Source organism: Fundulus heteroclitus, chromosome 12 (assembly GCF_011125445.2).
Source record: "Fundulus heteroclitus isolate FHET01 chromosome 12, MU-UCD_Fhet_4.1, whole genome shotgun sequence".
In the NCBI taxonomy this organism is placed as follows: Eukaryota; Metazoa; Chordata; class Actinopteri; order Cyprinodontiformes; family Fundulidae; genus Fundulus; species Fundulus heteroclitus.
This window is the reverse complement of record NC_046372.1, coordinates 11,544,587-11,556,123: the sequence shown is the minus strand read 5'-3', so window position 1 is coordinate 11,556,123 and position 11,537 is coordinate 11,544,587. Positions and strand designations below refer to the sequence as shown.

Below are 11,537 nucleotides of genomic sequence, written 5' to 3'. Positions count from 1 at the left end.
ACTGTGAAGCAAGGTGTGTTAGTGAGGTTACGCTTCTTTTATTTGTAACTTCTAGTGTAGCTGTCATTTATTCCTTAATGAGCTTTTCATTTTCTATAGAAATAGTCTACTTATAGTCACATGTATTGATAATGTTGTATGTATAGAATACATAGCTAAGACACAGTAAATGCATATTTTAAGAACCATTCATACATAAGATAATTAACAAGAAAAATCACATTTCAGGACAAAAATAATCAATTCACAAATTCTAACAATTAACCAGCAATACAAAAGTTTGTATAATGTTTCTATTCTTAATATATTGGGTGTGTGAGTGTTAATCTATGCACCTCAGTTTCTCAGTATTGTGTTTTCTTAAATCTGCTATATAAATACAGTGCATTGGATGAGTTTGGCTCTGTTGTGTTCAACATTTGCATCAGTACAGGTAACCCCTATTTTTCCGAACAAATTTATGTGAAATATATATTTTTTGGTCACTTGAATGCTTGTCTGTTTTTGGGTCTGTACAGTTTCAAAATGTACCAGAGACTTGATGCTTGAAATTAGTTTGTTTAGTCTTCAGTTACACACATTTAATCTACACGATTAAGTGTTACAGAACCAACCCAGGGCCTGAAATGGAGAGCACGAAGAGAGCAGAAGACATCAGCAGCAGGTAGACACCGGGAGCTGTTGGTGTGGCTCCATTGCACAGGTTCCCTTCACAGCAAGTAGTAGGACTTATGCATGGTATAGCGGACGGTTTACATCCCTTTGTGACAGTGCCCAGAACTGTGTATCAGGACAGAAAAGCCATCGAAAGGTAATGTTATGAAATGTACAGCAGTATTGCTATAAATTATACACACAGAATTGCTTTAAATGTTTTTATCTGTGTGCTGAGCAACGGAGCTCCTCACTAAATGGAGAACTTACCAGGTACTTTTATGGAGTAGCACTGGTTGGTACCATTCGTACAGGATTCAATGGATTTACAGGATTCCGGTTTAGCATTGATGCACTGGTAACATTTCAATCCATATGCTTAAAAAAGGAACAAAAATTAAATGCAGCCACATAAAACAAACAACAACACACACAGATACACACACAAAGGACTAAAATTGTATTGAAACATTTAATATTCAAACTTCTCATCGTTTCTAAAATTTCAATGTACATGCAGTAAGAACATGAGGCCACAAGATAGTACAGTCTGCCTTTTAATGCAGGAAGCAGCCTGTAAAACATTTTAAATTCTAACAACTGTTAAAGCCAGCAACAGTGAAGCATAAAACTATTAATGCTTTTGTAGAAAGAAAATCCTAAACACAGACATTATTCACAGAATTTTATTTACTTCAGCTATGGTAGTTCATTGCCCTTATCTGAAAGAAATTCCTACCAGCAGAGACAGTAAGAAGGAAAATCAGAGGTCCGTAAAGCTTCATTTTGAACATTTGCGTTTTTTCAGCCCGGTCAGACAACAAATGGAGCAGAGACATCCTCTATTCCTCCTTTTCTAACATTTTCAACACCTCAACATTTGAATTTTTCAGCAAAGTCCCCTCCCATATGTGCTGGAAAAGGCAGCACAAAATGGACTAAAGACAATAATCATTAGCAAGAGAACATGGCAGACTGTTTTTTAGGTTTGGATCACAAAAGATCAGTCAACTGCACCTCAAATCCCATCACAGATTCCACAGAAAACTAAGAAAATAAAACTTTTGTTTAGTGAGACCAAAAGGGCCAAATTGGAGTCTGATTGTTGACGGAATAAGATGAGAGTAAATGTTGGTACAGCTTTTAAAATACATATTGTATTATATACATTGAAATAAGCAAATGATAATAATAAAAGTTATCAAGTGAAATATCTAAGTTATTGACCAACTAAAAGGGTAGTCATGTTTTTCCCCTAAAACAATAATTTGACTATTGACTCAAATATCAAACAGTTCATTTTAAAATAACTTCAGTGTTTATAACTTTCCTACCTCAGAAGACATTACGCCTCTAAAGTAGTGCAGTCGCAATGGGAGATGCTTTACGTTTTCTCCCATGGACATGCACAACACTGGTGTAATTTCAACTTGTCGCCAGAAGGGGTAAACTTTCTCAAAAACTCTGGAACTTGCTCTTTGCTCCTTTAAAGGCATACTATGCAACATTTTTCAGTTAATTAATGTGTTCCATACCGTTTTGGATGATTAAATGAGTCATTTCAGGTCGAACAAAGGTTTTCTCGGCCGCCCTGGGGGTCTGTGGGGGAAATACCGCACTTGCAATTGCAGGAGCTTACGGCCCGCACACACAGAAGTCTCCCTTTACGAGAACTCCGTGTTTTTGCCCTGCCATTCACTATATGCACGGGCGAAAACAAAAACAAAGAACCGCGTGTTAACGTCAAATAAACATGCAAGCATATCGAGTTTTATTATTATTATTATTATTATTTATTTTCTTTTTTTTTTAATGTTGGCGAGACGCTACCGCGGCGAGGCGGCGGCGGCTTGGCGAGGCGGTGGCGTCTCGCCAACATAAATAAATAAATAAATAAATAAATAAATAATAATAATAAAACTGGCGAGGCGGCGGCCACGGCCGCGGCTTGGCGAGGCGGCTTGGCGAGGCGGCGGCGGCGGCCGGCCGGCCGGCCGCCTCGCCAAGATAGCGCTGCGGGAAGCTTGATGTTCATACCTTCACTGTGTTAGTCTGTGTTTGTACTGCCGTTTTTTCCACTTTTCGTTGCGTTCGCCTGTCTGCTAAGCTCAAAACAACCGCGCCTGGCTTGACGGAGGAACCAGAACAGCTGAGCATCTTTACGACAGTGCACTTTTACTTTCGCCCTCTTGGGGGAGCCTCGCTGGAAAATCAACCCCGGTTGCATAGTATACCTTTAAGGATTGTTTTTCTTTTCTTTCTTTCTTTCTTTTTTTTTTTTTTTTTTTTACATATTCTTGCTTTGGCTTAAGGATTTAAACAAATGAAAACATTTGCACATTTTTGCATTTGTTGAAGAAACACACAAATGTGATTGTTAGACATAATTTATTCCAAAACATCCAAATCCTGGCAACACAGGTCATCCCAGGATAATCCATAGTCATTTGTACTTTCAGTAATGCTTTCTTGTTTCCAGATTTAATAACGTAATAAACAACTGAAACTTTTAAAGTGTCCATTTGGGTTTAGGGTCATGTAAACTATGGGAAAATTTGATTTTGGAATATTTACTACAAAAACAAATACTATCTCTGCTTCTATTTAGTTCTAAAAAGGTTTTCGTTACATTTTGACTTAAGGTTGCCTTTTTTTAAAGAAACTAACAAAAAAAAACCTAACAAAATTTAAAAGATGTTAGTCGATTGACTAGTATTAGATCAATGGTGGAGCATAGGTTTGTTAAATGAAATAAATATGATTTTACAGAGGAATACCTGAAAAATGTGGCATGGTGCTGTTCTCTGGTCTTCTTGAAACTGGTCACTAAAGTTATCTAAAAAACCTATGAGGCTCTGAGAATAAGGTTGAGGAGGTAGTTCAACTATCTGAGGAAGCTGATGTGGATGAGGAAGAAATTAACAATTCAACGTTTTTACATGTTCAATAATGCTAGGCTGAAAAATTCACTAAGATGGCTTAGCTGAAGATTTTAACTTTATTTATTTTGACTTCTTTGACTGTTTGAATGGCAAAACTTGGCAAACAATCCCATCATAATGTGGCAGTCATATCCCAGGTACAATATGAGGAATGCTTTATTTTTTTATTTTTTTATTTTTTTAGGTTTTCACACCAGTAGTGGCTTGTTTTTTTTTTTTTTTTTTGTACAGTAGGCTGACAGGAACAGGGGTATGAGAGAGGGGGAGAGACATGCGGCAGAGGACCACAGGTCGGAGTTGAACCTAGGTCCGCCACATCAAGGACATCGGTCATGTGCGCCAACCACTGCACCAACGAAGCACGCCCACATGCTTGTTTTTAAAGACTTATACACATTTTACATGAGGTTTAGGTCATGTAACATTCAATAATCTTATGCATGGTATAGCAGGCAGTTTACAGCCCCTTATGACTGTGTCCAGACCTGTGTATCAGGATAGAAAAGTCCACATATGTCAAATCGAATCCCTTAAAGTGACAGGGAACAAAGGGGTAAAAGTTGTATAACTTGCATAGTTATCTTATTTACTAAAAATAACAAAAATAGAGCCTTGTTATTTTAATTCCTCAACCACAAAGAGATTATGACATCACTAGAGCAAAGAGTACAACTTCATTGTTTAAAATATATACAGTGACTGAGAAATAATATATAGAAATTATCAATTAGGGAAATTCAGACTTTGATCCAGCTAAAAATGAAATATATTAAAGAAGAAAGATTTAATTCAAAAATGTACATACTATAAAATCAGACGTTTTGGCAATTTAATGTCCAAAAAGGACAAAATAAATAATATATAGTTATATAAGCAGGTGAAAGAGAAGTATTTAAATTCCTTTCATGTCATGCTTCTAGAGGTTTCCCGACCCATATGTGGGAGCAAACCAGGACAGAGAATATGTCTGATTGAGAGATTTATTTATGATGAATGACTGAAAAAGGAGGAGAAAGAACAAGGGGGATCTGTTAGAGATTAAGAGATTACAGAGACTGGACTACAAAATCGGTTACCATGGAAATTTCAGATAGACGTTCCTAGGATGGGATGTTGACTGGCCTTTTTACATTTTTTGGGTCGCCAAGGTCTGTCAGTTTGATGATGTGCATGTTCAAATTAATTTATGTCTTTGGGTGGCTTTAGCTTGAACTGATTTTTGAGCCAGTAATGTTATACCCATCTGTTTAGGAGTGTCCCAAACAATCTCTTCTTCTTGCTTGTACACAGGTGATGTTTGGTTGTGCCAGAGACTAAACGTCACACATGCAGAACATATTTACATCTATTTCCATAATTAAAATGAGCCCTGTCAAGTAGTCTGATACACTATTGTATGCACTTAATTTCACTTTTATTGGGATGTAGAAAGAAAATATACAAGGATCCATGTTTCATGTATCTGAATTTATGTCAGCACACCAAATGTTCTTGTTTTAAAGTGCTTTGCATGTATGTTTTCTAGTCTCATTTCATGTGATGGATTTGCTCTAAATAGTTTACATTAGGGAAGTAAAATGAGAAACAAAATAGCAAACAGGCTTAAATCAGAGGCAACTGGACTTTTGTTCAGTTATTTCTGAAAACGTTTTGACACCTATCCGGGTGTATTTGTCAGTTCTGGTATCTTGAACTTGGGCAACTTGTAGTTGGTGCACTGCTGTTTTTAGGACATGGAGGCTCATCCTCCAAGGCACATTCTAAGTCAGATGCAAATCAGTGACCCACCCACCTGCCACTGTCCTGGGTCATTAGAAGCTATTGCTTGGTGTGAGTGGAGTACTTGGTCACCTGAATCATGATGAGACTGACAATGTAATCTCTCTGAAATGTTTTTGAGGATGGAGCTGTAAACACTGGGGAGTTGGAAGCGCAATCCTCCCCCCTGTTTAGTGATGGCTTTTCTCTTTAGACCAAGATGGCTTCTTTCACCCCTCTTTCAAACCATCTGTTCTGCACTCTGCATCATTTTAACAACACAGAACCTTATTCAGGGACTAAAGTGTTGCGATGTCTTTGCATGTGTAGATTACCTGGGTTTTAACCAAATTATTATGTAAATGTTATATTTTCTTGCTCTCACTCAACAGAAATAAATTACTGATGTAAAATATTAACATGACATCTACTTATTTTAGCCATTGTGAACAATCTTTTCAGAGTGGTGTTTGGGAAAACTGCACAAGTTCCTTCTCTTCTCTATTCTAGTCAAATGTGACATTTGACCAGAATATTTGGAAGAAACTATTTCATAGATTTGCACCTACTGGAACAGCTTGATATCCTTCATGTTTCATTCTTAATCTTGTAAAACGTAAATAAAACATGTTAGTTGATTAGGAAATCATTAAAATGTTTGGATATTGAAAAGATCACTAAAACAGGGCCGGTTCATTCACTGCACAAGAATTATTACAATAGAGCAATTAATAGATTGAGTAATTTATTCATTCATGGCTTACATGCAATTATTGTTTATTTTTTATTTATTTATTTATTTTTTTGTTTACAGGAGATACCTCTATTACATGATGCAACATGTTTGCCCTGACTAAATTTTTTTGGTGTCACCTCAACATAGCTGCTGAGAGATCAAACTATAGACCAAAACAGGAGCAACATTTCAGAGCCTTAAATAAAGAGAGTGATAAGAGCTGAAGACAGCAGCAGCAGGATGACGCCGGGGCCAGTTGGTACGGCACCGTCTGCAGTTGGTACGCCACTGTTGCACAGGTCCCCTTCACAGCAAGTTATGGATGCAATGCATAATTGGCTGGGCATGCATCCCTTGGTAACCAAATTCGTTCCTTAAAAGGCAGAACAAGGAAACATTAGTGTTGATAAATGTACTGTGTAGTGGTCACAAAGTGCTCATACAACAAATTCAAATCCTTTTGGGAGTGAGCAGTTCTAGCACCAGCTCACCTTCTGGCTGTTGAGAGAAACATCGGTCAAAAGATGCAGGACAAGTCGCTGTGCCTGTGCAGGACTTAGGATCAGCTAATGCACATAAGTAGCATTTCAGTCCACACGCTAAGTAAAAAGAAAAAGAGCAAAAATTAAACAGGAGCAGAAAAAAAACGAAAAAAAAACCACCTCTGTTTTCACTGTTTATTTCATATTTACACTGATGGCCAGAAAGGAAAGGATAGTTTCCATATAATGAAAAATATGTAGAGCTGTATAGGTAATTATGCAATTATAGTACAAGGATTTATCTTTTTTTCCCCCCTCCTAATCTCATGTATAAATATTTTGAATGTTGAGATTTAAGCAAAAAATAATTAACTACTGTTTTAGGTCAAGATAGAGAAATAAATGCTTGGGAAAAAAAATCTTCAAAAAGAAACATTTACTTTACTTCCATTTTAAATTCGCAGTGACATAAGAACTGCATTTGCTAAAAAGCAAATCTAATCTTAACACTGGAAAGGTAAAAAAAAAAAAAAACAGGACCAGAGCTTCATAAAGCTGCATGGTGAACTTGATCTGTACAGCGTGGTGAATCACAGTTTTCAAAGGGCTTTTCTTTGAACCTCTTGTACTTTTATTTGGAAATACTGACAAAGCCCCTTCTTGTCATAAAAAAGGTTGTGGGGGTTGTGCACAAATGCAGACAAAAGGTATGCAGAAGTAGAGCAAATCATAAACGTCAACAGGATGAGGAAGTAGTTCAACTATCTGAGGAAGAAATGAACAATTCAACAACATTTTTACACATTAATAATGGCAGAATGAAAAATCCAGTCATGATGTAGCAAATGATTTTAACTTTATTTTTATTTATTTATTTGACTGTTTGAATGGCAAAACTTGATAAACAATCCCAGCATAATCTGGCAGTCATATCCCAGGTACAATATGAAGAATGCTTCCTTTTTAAGACTTAACATAGATTGTTTGTGAGGTTTAGGTCATGTAACATTCAATAAAAATTCTTGAAGTGTAATGATATGGTCATCCTGCTGTGGTAAAAAATGGCAATAATACGACAGGTTTGACTTTATTCTCTTCTTTTTTTTTTTTTTTTTTTTTTTACATGATTTTTCTAAATTATAGTCGATTATAAGCATTTCTGTGAACTGAACCAATTTCAGTGAACTGAAAACAACTTGGACTTTATGTAACCACAGTTCTAATACACACCAAACCTTTAATCTATCAACAGGTCTCTCTTAAAAATTAAATCTTACATATTAATGAGAACACCTGTATAATTAAAGGTTAAATAGATAATGGAAAAAATAAAATAATGAATCTATATAAAATCCTCAGAGAAATGCATCAATTTACAAAAAATGCAAACCATTAAAGATGTAAATCATTATTTCTCTGTTCTTTGTTTCACCAAAGGTGGAATAAAAAGAATTTAGGAGCACATAAAGGCTGGTTCACACAACAGGATTTTTAGGCCTGATGTTCGCCCTGATCTCCCTCTCCCTAGAGGCGGCAATTATCAGCAGGTAAAATAATCCCAAAAGAATATCCTGCTGTGTGTGGTGTGTTAAGAGTAATCGGGAACGCTTAGTGGAACATCGGGACCACTCCAACCTCAAATTCAGGATATTCTGTCACGATTTGGGTTTTGTCTTGTTTTATGTTATCAGATTTATTAGTTAAGTTTCTGCTTTTGGGTTCTTTCTTGTTTGGCTTTGATTTAGACGTGTTGTTCTGTTTAGGTTACCTGTTTTCCACCTGTCACTTTATCAGCTGTGTTTGGTCTCCCCTCAGCAATCTGTCAGCTCCCTTGCCCTGATTAGTTCCACCTGCCTTCTTGTAATTAGTTTCACTCCGTTTCACCTGTGCACTCCACTATATAGTTCTGCCTCGCTCTTCATTTCTCCGCCAGATCATTTACCAGCCCATGGTGAGTTTTGTTCCAGTGTTCTTTTTTTGACCTGTCGATGCATACCCGATTGCCTCTTGATTCTGAGCCAGCCTGACCCCTGACCCTGTTTTTCCTGCCCTGTCTGACTGATTGACCGTTTTGCCGACCCGAATCTGCCAAAGGAATATCCAAGCTTGCTTTATCCCTGTCTGTACTTCTGCCTTTTTTTGGACTGCTTTTTGTATACTGCTTTTTGGACTGCTTTTTGACCATTGAGCCTGCCTGTCCCTGTCTTGCCAGTCTGAGAGCAATAAAACGTCTTTAACACCTACATTCTGCTTGTTGGCCTGAATACTGAATCCATCTGTTCAGTTTCGTTTGTTACATATTCAACATACTGGATTGTCTTGCTCTGATATCCTACCATATATGGTGTCATCCAAGGACAAACGAGCACGCAGCCTGTTGAATATGGTGTGTAGCCAATCAGGCTTTGAAAATCGGCCGTCTATTTTAAAATTCTGCTATGTGAACCAGCCTTAAGGCAGAAAGCAAAACAGGAAATGCCTGCCGGCAGTTGTTAGAAGAGAAAGAACATCTGCACACCTCACATGCAAAGGAAACATGCAAGCTTTACCACTACCTCAAAAGTGGTTGATTCAACATTCAACTACCTCATATTTAATTTTCCTCAACGAATCTTGTAATCTTTTAGTTTTCTGCATTTCCGATCAAACTCAGGTTAAAAGAACAATATGACAATAACATCATTTTGTTTTATTCCTTTTAATATATTTGGAAGCCGTCCATCAATGTGGAACACAGCGTGTCAGTGAGGTTACATTTTTATATGTGTGGCTTTTAGTATAGCTAGTTATTTATTCCCGAGAGAGGTTTTAGTTTTCTTAGTTAATGGTCTCTGTCTTGAAGTTATTACCAGCATATGCTTTTCCATAAAGTATGCTTAAGTATGTTTAATTTTATATATATATATATATATATATATATATATATATATATATATATATATATATATATATATATATATATATATATATATCTGAAAAGAGGGATAAATCAGCAGCTGGATCATGGGTAAAGGTGCTGCATGAACCCATGTGCTTCAAGTGTTGCAGCTGAGGGGGAAATGTCAGACCATATAGGCTTGATAAAGCTCTTTTATAATCAACTACAATATTTTCTTGTTTAAGTCAGGAAAAAGATTGTGTTAAGTTGTTGAGCTATTTCTGAAGAACCTCTGTTTGCAAAACAACCATATTCCCCCCTTTTTAAAAGCTAATAATAATCTCATTTCAACACTGTTTATACAATTTAAAAAACTAGTAATTCAAAACAGAATAAATAGTTAAAGCCAACAAACTGTGAAATAAAATGCAGATCCACAAAAACAAATAATAAAAACTTCAAAAGCTAGTATCTCAAACTGTGTTTTAAGAGATCATTAAACACAGAAAGTAAATGGTAAATGGCTTGTACTTGTATAGCACTTTAACTAGTCTGACGACCTCCAAAGCGCTTCACACTACAGTTTTTTAGTCATTCACATATTCACACACACATTCACACCCTGACGGTGGTGAGCTATTTTAACCCTGGGGCAGGCTGACACTCTCAAAACACTTTGTTTTTCGGATGACTAATAAAAACTGATCTGCAGACCTGAGTAAACTAGAGGGAGCGTGCATATGACGCAGGTCTGACATATTCTGGAAAGCAAGGCCATGAAGACATTTAAAAACAAATGTAATAATTTTAAAATCAATCAGAATGTGAACTAGTAGCCAATTCGTTGGTATTAAAACTGGATAAATTTGCACTCGTTTTCTGGTAGCAGTTGAAAGAAAAGCAGCAGGATTTTGGACCAGCTGCAGTCACTGGAGTTTTGTTAGGCCCAGAGAGTTTGCAATAACCGCAAAACAAGACAAAAAATGTCCTACCCTTGTAATTTCAAGTATATATTAATTTGGTTGTATGTTTTCATCAATCATATATTTGGGACATTTATTTGACTTTTTTCTAGTTTTGTAAAATCTGAGATTTTTGGAAGCTAAAAAAAATTATTTGTATTGTTCAATGAACAAACTGAATTTATGCTAATGTATTTTTAACTGATATGAAAGGCTCTAGGGCATTTGAGACCGTGCAAAAGATAGTGAGCCATTTTCAAAGCATTTATCATCTTAATATTTTATACTTCTAAAATGGAAATTTACACAAGATCATGATGCCCTTCTTTTAATATCTTCATTCCTAACCAGAAGCTGTTATGTTAAACATTTTATATTTATTTATAAACAACTGTTCAATTCAGCCAAAGTGAAAAATTAAATATAAATAAAAATACAAACATTAAGCTTTAGTAAAAAAATATATATGTATGTAAAAATGTAATATTTCTTACTTTGCAAACGACAGTTTGTAACGCAACAGAAATGCTTACCTACAGATGCAGTCAGCAAGATCACCAGAGCTCCGTAAAGCTTCATTTTCAACTTTAGCTGCTGTCAGCCCGGTCAGAAAAGAACTGATGCAAAGACATCCTCTTTTCTCCCTTTATACTTTCACTAGCTGAAAATACTGCATTTCTCAGCAAAGTCTCCTCCCATATACGCTGAAAAGCAGCAGTGTAAAATGGTGCAAAAAACAGATTCGTCTTTTACATCACATTTTATTTGGCGTATTTCCAGAAAAGAAAAAAAAAACATGCACATAATTTAAAGTTTACTTTAGATTAACTGTAAAAAACTGTGGAGGAGTAAGAATTAACTCCATATAGTACAATATAATAAGTTTTTTTTTTAAGTTTACATATAACATCTATTCCAGTAAAGTTGTTTCTTCTAATTAAATGTTATAAAAGGACAAAGTATATATCAGGTTATTTCTGCAGATAAAATTTAAGAAAGGGAGTTACACACAGAACAGTTATTGGGAAAGAAAATTATTATTACTAGTTATTATTTATTTGATCATTTTATGTAGCACAGCAAAAAGAAAGAACACAGCTCTAAGGGTTTTTGTATTAGAATAAT

General features: G+C 35.8%; 2 protein-coding genes across 3 annotated transcripts; both read right to left on the bottom strand.

Moving 5' to 3' along the window:
* Positions 1-233: 233 nt before the first annotated feature.
* LOC118564795 (prostate stem cell antigen-like) lies at positions 234-1,493 on the bottom strand. Its single transcript, XM_036143926.1, has 3 exons — positions 1,394-1,493; positions 925-1,032; positions 234-780 (listed from the first exon to the last, which is right to left on the bottom strand). The coding sequence occupies exons 1-3, from the start codon at positions 1,491-1,493 to the stop codon at positions 602-604; spliced, it is 387 nt and encodes a 128-aa protein (XP_035999819.1). The 3' UTR covers positions 234-601.
* A 4,589-nt stretch (positions 1,494-6,082) lies between these two features.
* LOC118565117 (lymphocyte antigen 6G-like) lies at positions 6,083-11,039 on the bottom strand. 2 transcript variants are annotated; one of them, XR_004932203.1, is made up of 3 exons: positions 10,907-10,926; positions 6,582-6,689; positions 6,083-6,463 (listed from the first exon to the last, which is right to left on the bottom strand). XR_004932203.1 is itself a non-coding variant. In XM_036144802.1 (3 exons), exons 1-3 carry the CDS (start codon positions 10,989-10,991, stop codon positions 6,288-6,290), a joined length of 330 nt encoding a protein of 109 aa, XP_036000695.1. In that variant the 5' UTR covers positions 10,992-11,039; the 3' UTR covers positions 6,083-6,287. The 2 variants fall into 2 exon arrangements, 1 of the variants encoding a protein (XP_036000695.1); XM_036144802.1 differs by lacking the exon at positions 10,907-10,926 and adding an exon at positions 10,946-11,039.
* Between the last annotated feature and the right edge of the window lie 498 nt (positions 11,040-11,537).

Bases quoted from the DNA above. Each gene is read 5' to 3' on its own strand.
- LOC118564795 (XM_036143926.1), bottom strand. From the start codon at position 1,493: ATGTCTCTGCTCCATTTGTTGTCTGACCGGGCTGAAAAAACGCAAATG. The intron at 1,033-1,393 runs GTAGGAATTTCT...TCCTTTTTTAAG, and splicing joins CCTTCTTACTGTCTCTGCTG to CATATGGATTGAAATGTTAC. The intron at 781-924 runs GTAAGTTCTCCA...CCTGATACACAG, and splicing joins CTACTCCATAAAAGTACCTG to TTCTGGGCACTGTCACAAAG.
- LOC118565117 (XM_036144802.1), bottom strand. From the start codon at position 10,991: ATGAAGCTTTACGGAGCTCTGGTGATCTTGCTGACTGCATCTGTAG. The intron at 6,690-10,945 runs GTAAGCATTTCT...CTTTTTACTTAG, and splicing joins CTTGCTGACTGCATCTGTAG to CGTGTGGACTGAAATGCTAC. The intron at 6,464-6,581 runs GTGAGCTGGTGC...CTGCCTTTTAAG, and splicing joins TTTCTCTCAACAGCCAGAAG to GAACGAATTTGGTTACCAAG.